General features: G+C 39.0%; 1 protein-coding gene across 2 annotated transcripts in view; it reads left to right on the forward strand.

Annotated features, from left to right (window-relative positions):
• The window catches only part of SNX1 (sorting nexin 1), a 34,773-nt gene continuing 13,054 nt past the window's right edge, over positions 1-21,719 (forward strand). The window contains exons 1-6 of one of the 2 annotated variants that reach the window (XM_061157339.1): positions 1-267; positions 11,598-11,709; positions 15,585-15,712; positions 16,251-16,317; positions 19,666-19,709; positions 21,410-21,551. In XM_061157339.1, the coding sequence (XP_061013322.1) occupies positions 109-267; positions 11,598-11,709; positions 15,585-15,712; positions 16,251-16,317; positions 19,666-19,709; positions 21,410-21,551 (652 nt within the window). In that variant the 5' untranslated portion in view covers positions 1-108. The remainder of the gene's footprint in view (positions 268-11,597; positions 11,710-15,584; positions 15,713-16,250; positions 16,318-19,665; positions 19,710-21,409; positions 21,552-21,719) is intronic. The other variant, XM_061157338.1, reaches the window with a different exon arrangement.

Below are 21,719 nucleotides of genomic sequence, written 5' to 3' on the forward strand. Positions count from 1 at the left end.
CCTCGGGGCTAGTGGCTGCCATCCCCTTTAGCTCCGCTGGAACGCTGTGCTCGCGGTCCTCTCTCTCTATAAAGTTGTTGTTGCGGCTTCCGCCGCGGGTGGAGGAAGATGGCGTCGGGTGGTGGTGGCTGTAGCGCTTCGGAGAGACTCCCTCCGCCCTTCCCCGGCCTGGAGCCGGAGTCCGAGGGGGCGGTCGGGGGCTCAGAGCCCGAGGCTGGGGACAGCGACACCGAGGGGGAGGATATTTTCACCGGCGCCGCGGCTGTCGTGAGTTCTCACCCTTCGGGGCAGGTGGGGGGTGGGGGGGCGCCCCGTAAGGAAAGAGAGGCTAAGCGAGGGTAGGGGAGGCTGGGCAGAGTGGGCCTGGCAAGACCTTGCGTTGGTGACAGTAGTCGTGGCTTGGGTTCTAGATGAACATGGTGACGGAGAACCTTGGCTTCCCCGCTCCTGGGCGGACAGTGCGAAGTGAGGGGTGTGGTGGCTTCTCAGCAGAGATCCCGGACAGCTAAGAGCCGCCGAGGCAGGCATTTGGCCCTGCTGTGTGGTGACCCCACGGACCCACGGGGCTGTTTTGCTGGTGATTTCCTGCCCAGGTGATTTAATAGGTCAAAATAAGGAAATGGGGTGCTGACTTTCCTTTCCCTCGGCTTACTGTACCAAGGATGGATGAACGGTGTCACCTGGAGTTGCCGAGGATAGAGACCTGTCCACAGATTGTTTCCTTAGCTCGGTTTGTTGTAGTTCTGTAGTCGCCAAGTCGTGTCTGACTCTTTGAGACCCCATGGACTGTGTCTAGTTAGGCTCCTCTGTCCATGGGATTTCCCAGGCAAGAATATTGGAGTCCGTTGCTATTTCCGTCTCCAGGGGATCTTCCCGACCCAGGGATCAAACCCTCGTCTCCTGCATTATCAGGTGGATTCTTTGCCGCTGAGCCATCAGGGAAGCCCCCTTTAGCTCAATGTGTGTGTTTGCCCTCCGTCCTTGACTCGGTAGTTACCGGTTATGACTAAAGCCCTTTCTAGATATTTATCTATGAGAATTAGGTTGACTTCTTTGATCTCCAGGAAAATCCTGCCAAATGTTGGTTGAAAAAAAGGTCCTTCCAGGTAAATCACTACATAGAAAAAGTTCTGTCTCTTGTAAAGGGATGTGTGCTTAAGTACCTCACTGGGAGCAAATATGTAAATGCAAGGAGGAAATGGTGTTTTTCATAGTAGTATCTGGATGTTAGGTATTGGGAAAAACTAATCTTTATATGTGGAGTGTGGAAATCAGTTCAGTAGTCAGTTCTGGAACCAGTGGAGATGTTTGGGTCTGTTTTATAAGGAATAATGACTTATATTATTTGGTACAGTTAGTTCCAGGTTGAAAACTTCTTCAGTGCTAGGAGTGAATTTATGTGTTTTTTTATCTTGGATAATGCTTATCTTTATAGTAGCTACACAGTATGTGAATGAGTAAACAGCTTTAAATTCTTTATGCAGGCATGCATCTGAGAAATTTGAGGCATGTCTCATGTCAGAAAAAGTTTGTTTCATCTCAGTACCTTCTGGGATAATTGATAAAATTTTCCATGTACTGATTTAGGAATTAAGTTCATAATCCCATCTAAAAAGTATTTGCTGATGCTAATATAACAACTCCAACTGTCTAATGAAGTCTCTGTTATTCTAAGAAATAACTTTTGCTGCTAATTTAGTTGTTTTCTATCCCATTTAAAACAAATCTTTAGTCTATTCCTTTAGTAATTCTCTCGTAAACCATGAAAAATTCTCTCATATCAGCCACTGTTGATAACTGCTGGGCTGGTAGATAAACTGAACATCTATAAATAGATACTCTGGCCCTGAAAGTGATTGGTCACATAGGCAAATGATGATTTATTTTTCAAAAAAGACCCTGGAAGGATGCGGTGTTATTTTTCTGAAGTTCTCTAAATAAGTTTAGGAGATTGTGATTTGATTGATCTCACCAGGTTACTTCCCAGAGTTATTGATAATTCTGTCTCCTAACACAGTGAAAATACTTTGCATAATTTTCATCTAAGGGAAGGAGGAGGGGGTCAGAGTGAACTTGTTCTTTTACCACAGAAAGTCAAATTGTTTTTTATTTAGATTTTGATCCAGGAAAATTGAGTTGCTGAGGGACCTAAAATGCCACCTATAAGTAATTTATTTTAGCAGCCTGTCCTGAAGTTAATCTTCAGGAATCCAAGACCCCAAGATTCCTCACCAGTTAGGGTGTGAATTTCTTGTTAAATAGTCATTAATATAGATTATATTATAATAAATGCTTTACTTGTGAGCCAGTGTGAGGAGATGGATTGCATTGCTTCTGTATCTTAAAGAAAATCATTGAAAAATAAAGTAATAAAGTGGGCCTGAAGGCTGATTTAAATCCAGACTTTTTTTACTTGCTGGCTTAACCTTGCACAGACTACTTATTTACTCTGTACAGTTTTCTCATGTGTAAAATGTGAATAGTCAGAGTATTTACCTCCACCATTATTGTGAGCTTTAAATTAGAATACCTGTAAAACACATAGAACAGTTGAGCATTTCGTAAACTGGAATTACTTGAAGAATAAAAAACCCACAAAATCTAATAATGGATTAGAAAAGTTAATCCTAAAAATGATTAATACCAAACTAGTAATAAGATTGATTTGATTAAAAGCCATCAAAGTAGGCATATAATGACTTCAGCAGCATCTTACTGATTTAAGTTAATCTTCATACTGTGTTTTGTTGCATGTTGGAGGCAAAGAAAGGAGCACTAAAGAAGTGAGAAGCTGAGGCATGTAAATTTTAAAACTCATTTATGGTATGCATGTGATTTCCTGGACATTGATGTAACAGCTGCTGCTGTTAATCATCCCATCTGCTCTCTTTTAGAGCCCAAGAGGCTTTGTTAATTCAGTAATAAAAATATGATTTGATTTGTAACTGAAGGAACTGCCCATGATATGCATTTTAGGATATACAAACCAGTTATTTGAATGGGAGGTGTGCAAGCTTAGTCGCTCAATCATCTTTGGGACCCTTTGGACTGTAGCCTGCCAGGCTCCTCTGTCCGTGGGATTTTTTGGAGAATACTGGAGTGGGTAGCTGTTTCCTTCTCCAGGGGATATTCCCAACTGAGGGATGGAACTTGAGTCTCCTGTGTCTCTTGCATTGCAGGAGGATTCTTTACCCACTGAGCCATCTGGGAGGCCCATAGACTGGAGTTAAAAGAATTATTAAAACAAATCTGAAATTATTGTCTTAAACCTGAAAACCAGCTTGGGAGAAGTCTGATTCTTAAGAATACCTAAGGCATTACCTTCTTTATGCCTCTTACTTTGTGGTCTTAGGAATAAAATGGTCTAATATTCTAAATATGTTATCTGCATCTTTGGACCTGAATCTAGATATGTATTGATTTAGTTAAAACTTTCTTAGTTCTAGAAAAGGGTTAATTTTTCCTTTAGTAAAAGGAGAGACTAAATTGGAGCCACTCTTTGGGTCTCCTAACTTAAAATTATTATGTTGAAAAGACTAAATGGCATACATATTTTTACATCTCATTTGACCTCACTGGTCTTATTTGCATACTTCTAAACCTGAATGATAAAATTGAAATAAGTTCTTTATCTGCCCTCCCAGAAGTTCTGATATGCCCATCTCTTTTTAGCAATATGTCAGGATCACCATTAGACTTGCCCTCTGAATAAGAGAACTGTGAACAGCCTTGCTCATACTGAGAAAATGGAGGAAAACAGGTTAATGATATCCTCTGTTCAAATTTTGGCAAATCTGGTGACTTCTTTGTTTGGTGATTTATTAACACCAATTAGATTTTCCTTACCACTCTTAAATTGAAACCCTCATAATTAGAGAAATGGCCAAAAAAAACCCAGGATAAAGAGAATAGCAAGGGATTTGAAAAGTCATGTCTTAAAAAAGATTGCTTTTGGCTAATCAAGACTTATTTACATATTTGCACTGGTGTTTAAAACTAAAGAACAGTATCACTTGCTTTTTATTGGTAGTCAGAAGTCAAGGATAACAGCTAGCTTCTGATTGACAATGTTTTATGGGCTGCAGAGAATTATATAAACCTAAGTTATATATTAATATTTGGACACAAAAGGACATGGTATTTCTAGAATCCACTCCTACCTGTATGATCAATATAACATATATCCTTGGAGGAATCGTGGTATAAAAGACAACAAAAATTTATCATTGTGACCATTTTAAATTGTACACTTTAGCAGTGTAAAGTGTACTCACATTTGTGTGAAACAGATCTCCTGTGGTTCTGAAATTCTGCACCTGTTAAGTAACAACACCCCTTACTCCTCAGCCCCTGGTAACCCTATTCTCTTTTCTGTTTCTGTGAATTTGACTGATTTAGATAACCTCATATAAGTAGAATCATACAGTATTTGTCTTTTATGACTGGTTTATTTCACTTAGCACAGTATCCTCAGGATTCATCCATATTATAACATGTATCATAATTCCCTTCCTTTTTTAAGGCTGAATAATATTCCATCAAATGTGTTTACCACATTTTTGTTTATCCAAACATCCCCCAGTGGACATGTGGGTTGCTTCTCCCTTTTGGCTCTTGTGAGTGGTGCTGCTGTGGGTGTGCAGATATCTCTTTAAGACCCTGCTTTCAGTTCTTTCAGATGTGTGTACTCAGAAGTGAGTTTGTTGGATCATAAAGTAGTTCTACTTTTAGGGTTTTGAGGAACCTCCATACTGTTTTCCATCGCAGTTGCACCATTTTACAATCTTTGCTCTTTTTTAAAACCAGATTATTTCCTTTAGAGTACTTACAGGATAACTTTTTTAGATCTGGATATACTTTGGTAAATTCATTAAAAACCCTAAGGAAATTGATAGTTTAGCTGGCAATATTTTATTTATTTATTTATTTATTTTGTTCCCCCGCCTAGCTGGCAATATTTTAATTCTTTGTTCACAAAATATATGATGGCTATTCTCAAAGGTGTAACATGTCCTGAGTAAGTTTCTTGTGCTATGTCTTCTCTGTTCCTAATTGGATTTCTGAAAATTAATCTATACAACAGTATGTTTTAAAACCGATGTATTGCTTTGTTGCTTTAGCTAATGGTATAGTCATTTATGACTAATATTAGTAAGTAGTCATAGGTAAGTGTCCATCTAGTGTGTGGTATTTTCTATAAGCATGTTGTCTCAAACACTTATTTTTGGAGCTGACATCACATCAGGTGGTCGGATCTGATCAAAAGATCAGAAGTCGAAATTACACGTTTTCCACAAAGGTCTGATACAGATGCTCTTGGAAAATCAGTAACTGGTATTACAGCTAAAGATTCATATTAATGCTCAGCTCAAATTGTAAACTTGTAATAAGTTTAGATTTTTCTGAAGTACATAGACTCTGGTTTCTCAATCATAGACTAGTACTAGCAGTTAATTTAGCTTTCAAGATTATGGAGGAGAAGCTAACAAAGTAGTTATAAAAGTACTTTTGGAGGAAAGAGCATGAGAGAAGACTTTTGAAAATGACAAATAAGAACCGAGGACGACAGAGGATGAGATGGTTGGATGACATCACTGACTTGATGGACATGAGTCTGAGCAAGCTCTGGGAGTTGGTGATGGACAGGGAAGCCTGGCGTGCTGCAGTTCATGGGGTCTCAAAGAGTTGGACACAACTGAGTGACTGAACTGAACTGAGAAAGAGCCCAACTTAAAATTTATTTAAAATTAGAGTTTGGGGCTTATGCAAGAAGCAACAAGGTTGCAATCTGACTTCTAGTTTCTGTAGGGAATTGCTGCCACTTTGCTTATTCAGATGTCAAGGTGGTTCTAGCGTCTTGGCCTCTTGCGGTTTGTTTAGTTGGCAGGGGAGAGAGGGAAAAAAAGCACTCTAATTTCTCTCCTTTGGTCGTCAAAGCTTCTCAGCCCTCTTTAGTAATTGCTGGCATAAGTAAATCATGAGTCATTTATAGTTACTAGAGCAAGTAGCCGTAAGTATCTCATTTCCAGGAAAAGCCTGTTGCTCAACTTTTTCGGGCTTCTTCTTTTGCTTAGTCAAATGGACAGCTGGGGCTTCATTTTGCTTTCAGAGCAGATTTGAACTGGGTTCATTTTGCTTTTTCAGTTTAGAAGCTAACGTACCATTAGTACTCTGATCCTTCTGCGATTTTGGCCCCTTCTAAGTTATATTAGTTTGAGATCCCAAACATTTGATATGGAAATCACACCAGAGGATTCAGTTGAATATCTGTAACTAAATTTTGTTATCTCATGGATAACGTTTCACTTTGAGGTCTCTACTACGCTTGCTCATAGTTTTCCTTAACTAGCTCAGTGGTCAGCCTCAGACTTAGTTACCCTTCTAGATCCCGTTTTACATTTTCATTAGTCTTAGAGGAACTAACTCAGGTTCTCTACTGTTGTAGTCATGGACTCATCAGCAGTCCAAGGAAGCCTATGGACCCATCTCAGAATAATGTTTTTAAACGTATAAAATACATAATATTACACAGGAAACCAATTATACTGAAATCTTATTATCAAAACATTAAAGCAATTTTATATTAGTGACATATGCTTTTTATTAGTGTTCTTGCCTGGAGAATCCCATGGACGGGGGAGCCTGGTGGGCTGCCATTTATGGGGTCACACAGAGTCGGACACGACTGAAGTGACTTAGCAGCAGCAGCTTTTTATTAAGTGCTTTAATTAATATCTAGGGATAGGTCTTAATAACCGTGATTTTTAAATGAAATTTTGAGGTCTGTAACTATAAGATCATATAAAAATATCTAATTTCTATTAGTTATGCTCAGGTACTGCTACTACTCATAATTTGTTGCCTATCTTTACAATTGAAGAAAATGCTGAATTTCAGTTAGAGGTTAATGAAAAGTAAATTGTAATTTTATTCCCATTTTAATTCATAGACCCCCTCCTGAATTCCGTGACTCAGGGACCCCAGATAAGAATCCCTACTTTAGTTCCTTAAATTATGAGAGGAAAAAAGAAGAATTATGAGAGGGGGTAATACCGTGAAATCATTTGGGTTAGTCGGATATTCACCCAGTTTATAGAATAAGATGCATCAAATCCAGTGGACACTAAACGTCCATTCTCCTAAGCACAGGCACTTTTAGTGTATCTGTGCCATTTTTGAAACGTGGTGTGGAGAGGAGTTGCTGCTTGTGGTAGGAATCATAACTGCCTCCTCCCTAACATGTCTACTCCTAATCTCAGAACCTGTGAATGTTTTATATTACCAAGTAATTAAGGTTGCTAATAAGCTTATCTTGTGCTTGGTCACTTCAGTCATGTCTGACTCTTTGGGACCCTATGGACTATAGCCTGCCAGATTCCTATGTCCATGGGATTCTCCAGGCAAGAATACTGGAGTGGATTGCCATGCCCTCTAGGGGATCTTCCCAACCCAGGGACCGAACCCAAGTCTCCTGCGCTGCAGGTGAATTCTTTACTGCTGTGCCACCGGGAAAGCCCTGGCTGACATTAAGGGAAATTATCCTGGATTATCTGAGTAAACCCAGTGCAACAATAAGGATTCTTTAAAAATGGAAGAGACAGAGAGTGACTACCTTCAGATGAAAGGCACAGAGAGCTGTAACATTTTTGCCTTTGAAAATGGAGGAACCAGGCCATAAACCCAGGAATATAGGCAGCTTCTAGAAGCTAGAAAGAGCAAGGAAGCAGATTCTCCCCTCGAACCTGCAGAAAGGAATGCCCTGTTGATACCTTGATTTTAGCCCAGTGAGACCTGTATTGACTTCCACAGAACTGTAATAAATTTGCATTGTTTAATCTGTTAAATGTGCAGTAACTTGTCGCAGCCATGATAGAAAACTAATATACTACCTCCACTTAGCCCATTTCTCCCCAGAAGTAAATGTGGCAAAAGGAACGATATCTCATGCTTCCAAGGTAATTTTTAAAGACTTCATGGCTGCCGGTTTCTGAGGTTGACTTATTCCTATTTGTCCTTTTCTTGTCACACCATCTGTAGCTCCATCTTGCCTTAACTAAATTATCCTAATTTTTCCATTGGAAAGTGAGTATATACCCTTGTTCTCCAGAAGTGCTGTTACCAGAGTTTTATTATATGTATTCATCCTCTAAATGCTATTGAGAATTTCGGCTATATTACCCTTCTGTAGTCCCTGGAGTATAAAGCAGCAGTTCTGCCTGGAGCAAAGAGCAGTTGAGCAACATGAGGAAGAATTATAACTAGTTAACCTGTACAGAAGAGACCTGGAATCACAGCAGTACTTGGCAGGACTGAATGACTGTGTCAGCTCTGAGGGACAGGAAGCCCACATCTGTCCTTCCCTGAACTAAGAAATTGCATTAGTAGCCTGAGCCTCAGGGTTTGAAGATGGTAATTGGCAAGGAATACCTGTTTGCTCTTAACAGAAGTGCTCTCTTGCTGGCAGATCTTTCTGGGACCTCTCTGAGAATTAGGATTAGGCTGTCTTGTAATTATAAACAGAAGCACTTGAACTTTTTTAAACAGACTTATCAGTAGAACCACCTGCCAGAGCTAACAGCCAAAGAGAGTCAGCAACCATTGAATATTCTAGACTAGGATTCTGACACTAAAAGAAAGAATGCTTCCTATATTAAGAAAAAGAGGGGAGTGGGCAGGGGAAGTAGGCAGATTCATTCTTTAGCTTTATTAACTACATCATAAGCAAACTGTATTCATCACAGAAAATAGTCTTATCTCTTGCCTAGAAATTTAACCCCCTTCAAACAGAGTTTTGTGACTTTTTGACTATTAAGAGATTTTTAAAATATGGATTATAAAGCAAGCCTTATTTTTAGTATTGATTTTGCCACTCTGTGATCATTGTGCCTCTGCCCCACAAAATGAGTCTGTGCATTTGTTCTGTTTTGTAAATAAGTTCATTTGTATCATATTTTTAGATTCCACATATAAGTGATATTATGTTTGTCTTTGTCTATCTTCACTTAGTATGAAGATCTGTAAGTCCATCCAACATGGTCAAGTATTCATTGTATATATTTACCACATCTTGTCTACCCATTAACTTGTTGATGGACATTTAGGTTGCTTCCATGTCTTGGCTATTGTATATAGTGCTGCTGTGAACATTGTGGGGAGGGTATATTTTCAAATTAGAGTTTTCTTTGGGTATATGCCCAGGAGTGGGATTGCTGGATCATACGGCAACTCTATTTTTAGTTTTTCTGGGAATCTCTATACTGTTCTCCATAGTTGCTGCATCAATTTGCATTCTCACCAACAATGTAGGAGGGTTCCATTTTCTCTACAACCGCTCCAGATTTGTTCTTTGTAGACTTTTTCCGTGATGACCAGTGTAAGGCAATAGCTCATAGTTTTGATTCACATTTTTCTAACAATTAGTGATGTTGAGCACCTTTTCATGTGCTTGTTGGCAATCTGTATGTCTTTTTAGATCTTCTACCCATTCTTTGATTTTTTTTAAAAAAAAAAATTTTTTTTTTTTTTGGCTGCATTAAGTCTTAGCTGCAGTGATTGGGTTTCTCTCTAGTTGTGGCATGCTGACTCAGTTGCCCTGCTGCATGTGGGATCTTGGTTCCCCAGCCAGGGATCAAACCCTCATCCCCTGAACTGGAAGGCGGACTCTTAGCCACTGGACCACCAGGAAAGTCCCGGGTTGCTTGTTTTTTGTTGTTGTTATTGAGTCGTATGAGCTATTTATATATTTTAGAAATTATGCCCTTGTTGGTCTAATCATTTGCAAATATTTTCTCCCAGACAGCTGTTCTACCATTGCTCCAGAAAATGTTCTTAATCTTTAAACTTCCAAGTTTAGATGGTAAATCAGAAATAGAAAGCTGATTTTATTCATCTCCATGTCACAAGAATGGGTTCTTCTAGGTGTTGTTTAAAAGGGGTAAACTCTAACAAGTGCTTTTCCTGTTGCTTTAGTCTCTCTGGTGAGCTACTAGTAAATTACATTGACATACATATATTCTTAATGTATCCTGAGGTTTCATCTCTCCTAGATCTCCATCTCGAGGCAACTGGTATGAGTGGGAACTGAATTAAAAGAAGTCAGATGGGTTTTCATGAGATTTCCTTTACTCTACCAGAGCATGTATAGAACGGAAGTGTGTGTGTAAGAAAGCGGTTGGCAGCATAAGTGGCAGAAGGGAAGTGTGGGGTTTGGTTTTGTCCTGTTGTTGTCTGTGTGTCTGCAGTGATTTTTTTGGTTGTCTTTTTAAGATTGTGGAAGCAGCTAGAAGACAGAATCAGCGTCTCTAACAGAATTGGTAACATTTAAGCATATACAACTAAAAGCTCATTAAATTTTTTTTTTTAAAGCTCATTAAATTTTATTACCATAAACAATTTCGGTAAAAACATTGTTTGCTAGTATCAATCTACATGTTGGTTCCAGTTTCTTTCCCTGAGGGTGGCACTAATACTGGGATAGAGCTGTTGGCATGGCACATTCAGTACCCAATAAATCTGTCGTTTCACTTTATCTGGTCAGAAAGGGCCTGTTTCCAAGGAACAAACACCCTCAGATTTGTTAAGGAAGTGTTTCATAAAAGATCCCTTAAGTCAGGTCTTTTAACTGATTTGGCCTTGGGGTCTGACTTCAAAACTTTCTAGTATGACACCATGGCTTTTGAAGCCAGATTCCCAGCTTTTTGTTCATTTTCTACACAATCCAGCCTTGTTCACTTTGGTACGGGTCTGGGGCCTCACGCCACCCTTGTTTGTAGCTGATCACTGAGCTTTTGATAAAAGCCGTGGATTGACTGTATTTTCACCATGTGTCTATTGGCTAATCATGGCTGGTTTTTCTTCTGCTAGTCTAACACAAGTCTGGTTGAAAATTGTTTCTCTATAAGTTAAGGATGAAAAGATGAGTTATATTTACAAATAACATTAGACGTAAAGTGTTACACCTTCTTTTGCCTGTGAGGAGAGTTGGTAATGTCCACACAATTGGGTGTCAGTGAATGGTTCAGCTAAGGCCACAAAGTAAGTCAGGATCAGAGCTTGAATTCTGGACCTTAGTGTGATATGCTGGACACTAGAATGTGCCCCATCAGCATTTGAAAGAGTAAAGGTCATCAACTGAGGTTCTTTTGAAAATTATCTGTGTATACACATACCCACATTGGCATCATGTGCCTTGGGGTAGGGTGGTTCAGCAGGGTTATAGTGTTAGAAATTAACGCTAAAATGTATGAGTTTATTTTAGCTGTGATCACTCAGGCCAGTTCCATCACTAGTAACCATCTGTTGCTTATTGAACTAGCTGGCTAGTGATCCTGTTTTCCCCTAAACACCTGGCAGAGCAACTGAGGGATACATCAAAAGTCACTTTCTAGGTTGGTTTGTTTGGGGGTTTGGGTTTTTTTTTTTTTTTTTTTTTTTTTGCCCATGGTGAACAGCTTGCAGGATTTTAGTTCCCCAGTCAGGGGTTGAACCCATGTCCCTTGCAGTAGAAGCATGAAGTCTCAACCAGGGGACCACCAGAAAAGTCCTCTAGGTTTGTTTTTAATGGTACTGTTTTATTCAGAGTATTTCTTTGTTTTCAGAGTAAGCCCCAGTCTCCAAAGAGAATTGCTTCCCTTCTTCCCATCAACAGTGGCTCCAAAGAAAATGGGATTCATGGGGAACAAGATCAAGAGCCACAGGATCTCTTTGCAGGCAAGTATGGACTCAAAACTTAAGCTGGCAATTTTCTAACTTGCTGAATTAAAGTAAAAAGTTGTGTATATATGAGAAAGACAACTCTTTGTAAGATACTGTTGTGGAGGATTTCAAAGGCAGTACCTGTCATCAGGATACTTACAGGTTTAGTGAGTAAAACATAAATATACAGTTACTTAAGTCATGTGAACTTAGAGGGATCTGAGAGGAGACTAATGCAGTGGTTTTAGACTTTTATGACAAAGATTCATAGTAAGAAATACACTTTCTGTCATAATCCAAAATATTATATACTTATATAAAATGAAATCAAAAGTTTTCTTGAATGACTTGCCCTTACTATTTTCCATACAATCTGAAATTTTCTGTTGTTTCTCTTTTTTTAAAATGCTGTTTGCAACCCACTAAAGTGCTATCACAATACCCCAGTGAATGACAACCTGCAGTTTGAAAAACACTAGGATTGAGTTTCTCAGTCTTGGTACTCTTAGCATTTTGGGCTCGATAACTTTGTTGAGAGGGACTGCCCTGTTCTCAGCAAGGTATGGTCATCCCCCACCAACCCACCCCACTCAAAGACATTCAGAGACATTTGGCAATGGTTGGAGACTTTTTTGTTTGTCACACCTGGGTGTGCTGCTGGTTTCTGCTGGGTAGACACTGTGAATGCTTCTAAACACTCTACAGTACACAGACAGCCGTTCAGCAAAAGAATTATCCAACCCAAAATGTCGGTAATGCCCTCAGTAATAAGCTCTGGTCTACAATGATCTTGTAAGACTTTTTGAAAGAAGCAGGGTTTATATCAGAAAAAAAGAGAGCGTGCAGATGTTTGGGCAGGGAGAATCGATAATATGGTGTGTTTAAGGGACAGTAAACTCAGCAGGCCAAAAGCAGGGGCTTCTTAGAGATACCATGGAAGATAAGTCTAGAAATGTTGTTTAGGAGGATTTTAGACAACAATAATAATTAGAATTAGAATTTTCAAAAAAAAAAGAAAGAAAGAATTTGAATTTTCATCCTAGTGTCAGTTTAGAGCCATTGGTTTAATTGAGTTTTGAGTAAGGAAAGTGAAATGGGCAAGTGATGAAAGACTGACCTGATAGAATTATTATATAAAACCGATTGCGATGGACAAAGACTGACGATGTCAGAAAGTGAAAGTGGTTCAGTCGTGTCTGACTCTTTGTGACCCCATGGACTATATAGTCCATGGAATTCTCCAGGCCAAAATACTGGAGTGGGTAGCCTTTCCCTTTTCCAAGGGATCTCCCCAACCCAGGGATCAAACCCAGGTCTCCCGCATTGCAGGTGGATTCTTTACCAGCTGAGCTACAAGGGAAGCCCAGAGATGTCAAGGATGAAATGATAAAGATAATAGAAATAGGAAAGGAAAGATGAAAACTTTTCAAGAAGTGAAATCAACAAAATCTGGTATTGGTGATTAGATGTAATGGGTGTACAAAAATGAAGATTAAAGACAAAGTCAAAAATTTCAAGCCCAAGGATTGGGAAGAAGATGGTACCATTTTGAGAACTACATTCTGCAGAAGAAAGTATCTTTGAGTTGGAGAGTGGGGAGAGTGAGTTTGGGTTTTAAGTTTTTAAAGGGAACTGCTCGGGAGGTGATTTGAACTCTAGTAGTCTCTCTGGGAAAAGAGTAAGGACTGCAGATAGGGGAATCAGTCTCCTAGAGGTGGTGATTAAAGCTGCCGTGTCAATGAGACCCTCAAAGGGGAGAATGACAAAGGAAAGGAAGAGATGAGAGGGCGGAGGGCAAGATCTTGGGAGGACTCTCACATGTGAAGTCATTGGAAAATTAAGACATGAGAAGAGTTTAGAAGAAAAAATATAAAGATTTCAAAGATTTTCCATTGCTTTCCTCTCTGAAACTTAAGTGCCTGCTATTTATTCTGCTAATGTTTATATTTTAGGTAAAATTTCTGGAGAAGAAATGGAAATAATAATCTAGTTATATGGCAGATTGCACAGAACATTTTTTTATCTTTGGGAACTTAACATTTATATGATTTGCCCTTTAAGGAGACCTGAAATCTTAGTGTTGACTGAATTACTCCCATGGTTGGGTTTTATATACACAACCATGTAGAAGATCTTTATTAGAGACATATTTATTTCTAGTGAGGGTTCTTTTGTTTTTTGAGGGTTCTGATTTACTTCATTCCCAGCTGTTTTCATAAGCGGCCAGTGCCTGCCTTCACTACTAAGAAAGGAACATAAGATATCTATGGATGTGAATGCTTGCAGTGATACATTTAGTTTAGGATTCAAGTAGTTTCTCAGATGTGGAAATTTAAATAAAATACTCTGTTATTTTCTACTTGATTAATGGTGATCAGAATCTCTATGATAGAATCCAGTGGCTTTTCTATTATTCTTACATAGAGTCCAGAGAAAAGGGCACTCCAGCAGTTAGGATTCTGTGCTTTTACTACAAGGACCAAGGTTCTGTTCTTGAACAGAGAACTAGGATCTCATAAGTTTCACAGCCAAAAAAAAAAGAGAAAAAAACCATTGTTGATATGTATTGTCACATGATTTTCAATTAAAAATTCACACCTCAGGCTTCCCTGGCGGTCCAGTGGTTAAGAGTCCGCCTTGCAATGCAGGGGACACCTGTTTGATGGGAAGATCCCACATGCCTCAGGGCAGCTGAGTCCATGCACTGCACCTGCTGAGCCTGTGCTCTAGAGCTGCGCGCCTGGAGCCCTTGCGCTACAGCAAGTAAAGCCACTGCAATGGGAAGCCCAGGCACGCAACTCAAGAGTAGCCCCTCACTCTCTGCAACTAGAGAAAGCCCACGTGGAGAACAAAGACCCAGTGCAGTCAACAATAAGTAAATAAAAACATTTTTTTAAATCACAACTCTTCAAAAATCTTGTAGTAGCATACTCTAATAAGCTTAAGGTTTTAAATGTTTAAATTTCCTGTTCATTTTCAGTCACATTTATTGGCTTGCATAACTTAATTATTTGTGTGGTGCCTGCATGATGTGACTATGTTAAACATACTTTAGATGGTTTCTTGCTTCAAAGATCCTGTCATCTTAACATGTTCATTATGCATGAATTTTTGTATGTATGTTTGCCTTTTTCCTGATAAGTGAAAGAGTCCTAATATGATTCCAACAGTTTGGCAACCTTGTTTATAGACATGATTAACTTTTAATGATTATGACATAGATCTAGGACTTGGTTATGCCTTATAGACCCCTCTGGTTTCATTTTTAGCTCCAAATGAAAGTCTAGAAAAGAAAAAGAAACTGCTCTCTTTGAATTCCCTAAGGCTAGAATTGGATACCTACTGACCAGGCCAATGGTCAGACCAGGCAAATGGATATTTATAGTTTTCTTTATTAAAAAGAAAAAAATTCTGAGCTATTTAGGTTTTGAACTTCTAGCTCCATTGCTTCAAGTTGAGAGTGCATTCTTACCATTGGCGTAAGTAATTTTAATGCCTAAAAATGGTACATAGTGCTCTTTTAAAAATCCCATCTAGAACACTTAGGGAATGAGTTGTTCTGTTTTCCCAGATAGACAAAGACACTTCTTAAGCATGTTTTTTTTTTGTTTGTTTTGTGTTTTAACACTTTTGATCAAAAGAAATTTTTAGATATTACAAAGTCTTTTTATTCCCCCTTGGACAGTGTATATTGAACATAACTTAATCTTCACAGGATGATCTAAAACTGTAATTGTGAGCAATTCATAAACTGTGGTAAAACAGTGTCATCCTTAGATGTGGCAAATAGTGCTCTTCCCCAGTGTTTACTGTGTTTGTCTTAGGTCCATTTATTCTAGCTTACAGTTTTTCTGACTCTTCCTTCATTATAAAATATCAACTATTTTTAGATGCCACAGTGGAGCTATCCCTGGACAGCACACAAAATAATCAGAAGAAGGTGCCAGCCAAAACACTCATTTCTCTTCCTCCACAGGAGGCCACAAATTCTTCTAAGCCCCAGCCAAGCTATGAGGAGGTGAGAATTTGTGCTATTGGTCTTCTTTTGGATGTTTAGGACTGTGCTGCCAGTCTGAAGTTCAGTTGCTTGAGTTAATATTTATAACTCTTGAAGAAGACCTTTATGGTTAATGAACAGCCAGAATCCAGTAAAAGATTCTTTCCTAGGCAGAGTGTCTGTTATCCAGAGAATAGCCCAGAGGCTTTCAATGATCACTAGTGATATATAGTGTCCAAAGCTCCTATATTCAAGAGTATAGTCTCTCCCCATTCCCTCTTTAGCCTGAAAGAGGCAAGTCTTCCAAAACCTAGTAATTATTCATTATGATCAAAATAACATTTTAAGAGAATAGATGTAATGAAGACCTTTGAGCAAGCACCAACTTAGAATTGTGGAAGTTGCTTCACTGAGATTGTTGGGAATGGACAGAGCTGAAGACTGATGTGTAGAAGGATATATCCTGATATTATTATCTTGATGTAATATTAATACAGAGTAAAATGAATAGCCTTTTTTTGGGGTATCTTACTCTCATTGTTTGTTTTCTCTTTAAAAGCTAGAGGAAGAAGAACAGGAAGACCAATTTGATTTGACAGTTGGTATAACTGATCCTGAGAAGATAGGTGAGTGTACTTGAGACTCCTATGATGTTCAGATGTGGCTGTGAAAAGCACAGTTAGCTGATTTCTAAATGGTTACCTCCAGAGCTGAACCAGCTAGTGTGAAGTACTTCATCATCATCTTTCCTATGAAATGATGCTCTTTGCTATGCTTCCAAGGCCAGAAACAGCATTTAAGCTATTTATTTAGGCTTTTCTTGGCTTTAAGAAGAAAAATCAGAGAATTAAATACTATTCGAATCCCTTTTTAAAAACCCAAAATTGCCTTCTCCCTGAGTTGTGGAGACCATTTTATTCCCTCTTGAGATAAACTCCATGTAAGCACCCTAAAAACATATTTTAAAATTTGGAGATGCTGGATTTATTTTTCCCTTAAGACATTTGGATTTCATGTTACATATCATTTATGGAAGTCTGCAACTCTCTCTCATAGGTAAAGATTAAAAAATACAGGTTGAATTTTGATCAAATAGAAATTAGATTTTCAACAAGCGCAATACATAACTTTGGCCAGAACATGGATTTTTAGATAGCCTTCCTGTGTCGCAAGTTTGTGAGACCTTTTAGTGAGCAGAGAGCAACAGGCCTCAACTGTCCTTGTTCTAGGTGTGGTCTCTATGAGAAGAGGCTGCACAGAGCTTTTTCCTCCTATTAAGTAGTGGTGATGTTTGTATGGTTAAGAGGAAAAATGTGATTTCCAACCCTTTGTCTATTCTGAACTAGGAACAAGAGTTTATAAAAATCTGATTAGACTTTATGCCAAAATGGTTTGTTGTTAACTGTGGAGTTTTACTTTTCCTAGACTGGTGCACTGGTAGGATGTTTCTGAGCATCTTATACAGTTCCCTTGTCCAACAATAGAGGAAATTGAGAACCAATAAGTGAAATGTAGCTTTTCTGTCAGGTCACAACATATGGCCTGTGGTAGAACCTGGACCAAAACTTTGAATTACATGTTTGGAATTCTCTCTTACCTCTCTGAGTGACTGCACTAACTAACTAACTTACCTTTCTAATATTTATGAATATTCTATAAGTACATTGATTTTAGGCTAGTTATTAACTACTTTACATCCTTGGTAGAACACAATAAATCATAAGTAAATACTGTTTTAACATTTTGTATGTCAAGATGTTTGTCCCAGGAGAGGGAGGGAATATGTTAGTTTCCTAGGACTTCTGTAATGAAGTATCACAAACAGGATGGCTTAAAACAACAGAAATGTATTCTCTCAGAATTCTGGAAAGGACTGTTCAATGCCTCTCCCCTAGCTTCTGGAGCCTTAGGCATTCCTTGGCTGGTAGCTACATCACTCCAACTCTGCTTTCACTGTCATATGACTTCCTCCCATGGTGTCTTCACATCATCTTCGCTTTCTGTGTGTCTGTCTCTGTGTCGAAATTTCCCTTTTTTAGGTGGGCACCAGTCATACTGAATTAAGGCCCACCATACTGACCTCTTTCTCCCTTAGTTACTTCTATAAAGACCCTATTTTCAAATAAGGTACCAGGGGTTAGGACATCAACATGATTTATTTAGGGGGACACAGTTCAACCCATAACAATAATTTAAATGTCCCATGGATCAGATTTATTTAAACAGAAATCACTTTTGGTGATAAACTTTCATCCCCTTGCATCATCATCTAGATTCTTAGTCACATCAATGTCAAGACACCAGCTACTTAAAGCATTTTCATATTCATATTTCAAGATTCACATCGATTTTTATAACAACACCTTCTGTTTGTGTGGGCTGTTTATTCAACATGCGCTTCTCATTCCCACAAACATTTAAATAAATTAGAATCTTACTTCTTCCAGGATATTGCTTTTTAGAGCCTTGGCAATTTGCATGTATTATTTTCAACTTCCTGAAATTACTTAGGAAATTAACATAAATTTAAAACTGCTGCATTTCTAGAACATTTCCATATCTTACGAGGTCTGGACAGGCAAGTATGTCTGTCTGCTCACACACTGCCTTAATAAAAACAGCTGGTAAGCAGGCAGTGTCTGAAGGCCCCACTTTGCTATTGTGTCTCATGTACATTTGCACTTAGTCTTCCCTAATTGCAGGTTATGGGAATGACCTTTTGGACATTTGACCATAACTATCAAACTGTGAATAAAAGTCTGAATACATTTTCTATAAAGTAAATTTAGATTTTTTTTCCCTTTTATCGGTGATAAACATCCTTAGTAGTATTAGGCAATATAGTTTAAATGGCTTAGAAGAGAACTAACAGTAGTAATCAATATAAAGTAATTTCTAAAACTTATATTTTGTTTTATATGTTACTCTTTTAGCAGGGCTTGACTGGGTAGAGAACATAAACCCTCTCTTCCTGTACAGTCTCCAACTTCTCTGTGTAATTTATAAAAGCAGTTATTCCCAGCCATCTCAGTCAGACCAAATTGTAATATGTGACCCTGCAGGGCTAGAACTTGCCCTCATCCCAGGACCATTGCAGAGGCTTTGGCAGTTAGTCATTGTTGACCTGCATTTTCCTGGTTGGTGTGGGGAAGAGTCAGGGCGGAGAGGAAGGGAATGAAACCAACCCAGCGCTCCAGAGCCCGGCACTGGACCTGTGTCTGTCTCAAGTCCAATGTGTGTCTTTTCACTGCTCACGGAGTCAGTGGTGCCTTTATGTTCCTAAGTGGTAGAGGTTAGGACAGTACCACAGAGAAAAACAATTGCTTGAATCCCAAATTATGTAACAGTCAAAGCCTTTTTCAGAAAAATAATTCCTTCAGGAAAGAGAGATTTGTGTGACATCAGGCAGCCCAAGTGTCTTCCTGCCAGGCCTTTTGCTCTGGGAGAACATGCTAGATGAGAGGGGTCAGTGTCCCCCAGCTCGGGTGGAGGGGCTGGGACATTATTTCTGAAAGAGCAAAGGGAGCCCAGAGCTAGCTTAGGGTAGAACTACTTGTTTCCTTTTACATCATTTGCTTCCTTCTCCTCCTCCTGCTTTATACAGCAAGAGAATTGTTTGGATTTAGACAGATGTGTGTAACTAGCCCAAATATTGGCATGGTAACAACCAACGGATTGTCAGTGTCCAGTGCTGCTTTGTGGAAGGTATAAATAGAGCCTGGCTTTGAAACAGGAAACTGACTCTCTTGTCTGACTCAAACGGGGGCCCAGCAAGCATCCATGGGATATGTGCATAGAGGCCTCGAGGCACAGTAGGAACTGGATTATAGTATAGGATCTAAAGCTTGGAATTGAAACAAGAGTTCTTATACACAGCTCCTGTGGCTGCCTTATGATTCCTAGTTAAATGTTAGCAAGATTGGTCCTGCTTTAGTTCACAGAATAATCCTCTCCTGCTTTCTGTTCTCCCACAGGGGATGGTATGAATGCCTATGTGGCCTACAAAGTTACGACACAGGTGAGTCCAAGTGACCCTGCTGATGACCACCTTAATAGATTTGGGTGCACATACCAAGAAGGTCATCATTCAGATTATTTCTGGGTATTTCTTTAGTTTCTTTGTCAACATCTTCCTTCAAGTTTACTCAAGATGGAACAAGTCTGCATCCCCTTGGTAATCTCATCTGAGCCTTTCCACTTTTCTTCCAGAGAGCTAACACTTCAATGTGAAACTTTGTAAGTTTTATTAAGACATGTGGTGTATCTGATATAGTGCCATCCCTCTTAAGAGCTATGTGGCTTAGAGCTAGTTTGGCGGATCACCCCAAACTGTATCACCTGTTTAAAAATCATCAGTTCTTCTGAGGTTTCCTATATGGAGCTTCTTTTAATGCTCTCCCTAACCTTTTGCCCCTCGGGTCTGGTCTTCCTTTTTTATATAATATTAATGCATACAAAACTTACACGTTGTTGTATGCAGGTTATGAAGCATAAAAAATGAAGCCCCGAACCTACCACCAGTCTTAAGATGAGTACCATTGAATCCACCTGCGTGTTTCTCCCTCTCCTTTCCTCTGCCTCACACCTTAGAGGCCACCACTCTCCTGAATTGTCTCTCATTTCCTTTATAAAAAGTCTTCACATATGTATCTCTAAACAATACACTGTTTTGCTTTTTTTTTTTGAGTTTCATAAAAATGGTATCATGCTAAAAATAGTGCTTTCTTTACTACCATTGTTCCTCAGATCCATCCATGATGTGCATAGCTGTAGTTAATTAGTCCATTGTGTGATTATAGCATAATACATTTATCCATTTTCCTGTTGTGAATATTTGGCATGTTTCCAGTTTTTGTAATTATGAGCTGTGAACATTTTTGCACGTGTCTCCTGGCGTACACATAGAAGAGTTTCTTTGGGGTATGTTATCAGAAGTAGTTTCCCTGAGTCACAGGTAGTACAAATTTTGAAGAAAAGGAATACAAACTGTGTTTTTAAGTCCTTGTGCCAATTTATACTTCCATCAACAATATGTAAAAGTTCCCATTGACATACTTCCTTGCCAACAGTTGGCAAGGCCCCACCTCCTTAAATTTTGCCTGTCTGGTGAGTATTAAATGATCTCTCAATAAAGTGTAGGCCTTGTCTCTTTTTACTGGACATTTCCTTCATATTACCTTTCTACTACTTGTTGGCCTGGCCCTGTGATAGCTTGGAGGTTCAAGTGTCTGTAGTGTAGACCTTCGTCTGACCCGCCCCTTGGGGCCAGTGTTTACTGTGTGTTTGCTCCAGTCTGGCTGCTTTAATTCTGGCAGCAATACCCTTAATAAGTCAGGGCAGGATGAAAGGGTTGGAGAGGACCATAGATTTCTAGCTTCAAACTAGATTGCAGCCTCTCTTTGCTTAAAGCAAAGGTTCTTAACCTGCAAATAAAACTGAATTTGAATTTAATTAGTTGCCTTCGTAATCCCATGTATGTTAATTTGTGCATTTAAAATCATTATTCTGAGAAGGGCTCCATAGGTTTCTAGACAGCCAGAGAGGATTATAACTCCAAAAAAGAAAAAAGGCTGAGAATGTCAGCCTTGGAGAAAGTTATTTACGAAGTGGCTAGAATACCAGGGATCTGGGGAAAGATTCCCTTGATGTCAGCCGGATGACTTTCAAGATACTCTTCCCCTATTGGAAATGAAATCTTATGTTTTTTCTGTCCCCAAGACAAGCTTACCAATGTTCAGAAGTAAACACTTTGCAGTGAAAAGAAGATTTAGTGACTTTTTGGGTCTTTATGAGAAGCTTTCAGAGAAGCACTCCCAGAATGGCTTTATTGTCCCTCCTCCACCTGAGAAGAGCCTAATAGGTAAGCCTATTAATTCTGCTTAGATTTTTTCCTTTGCATTCTTTCTACAGTATACTTTTTTTTTCTACAATATACTTTCTACTTAGTATGTGAGATTACTTCTAATGACAGTGTAGAATCCAACAGTTAGAAAGGAAGCATTTCCAGCATTTTCCTATAAATCACATG

This window comes from Dama dama, chromosome 12, assembly GCF_033118175.1.
Source record: "Dama dama isolate Ldn47 chromosome 12, ASM3311817v1, whole genome shotgun sequence".
NCBI classification, from domain to species: Eukaryota; Metazoa; Chordata; class Mammalia; order Artiodactyla; family Cervidae; genus Dama; species Dama dama.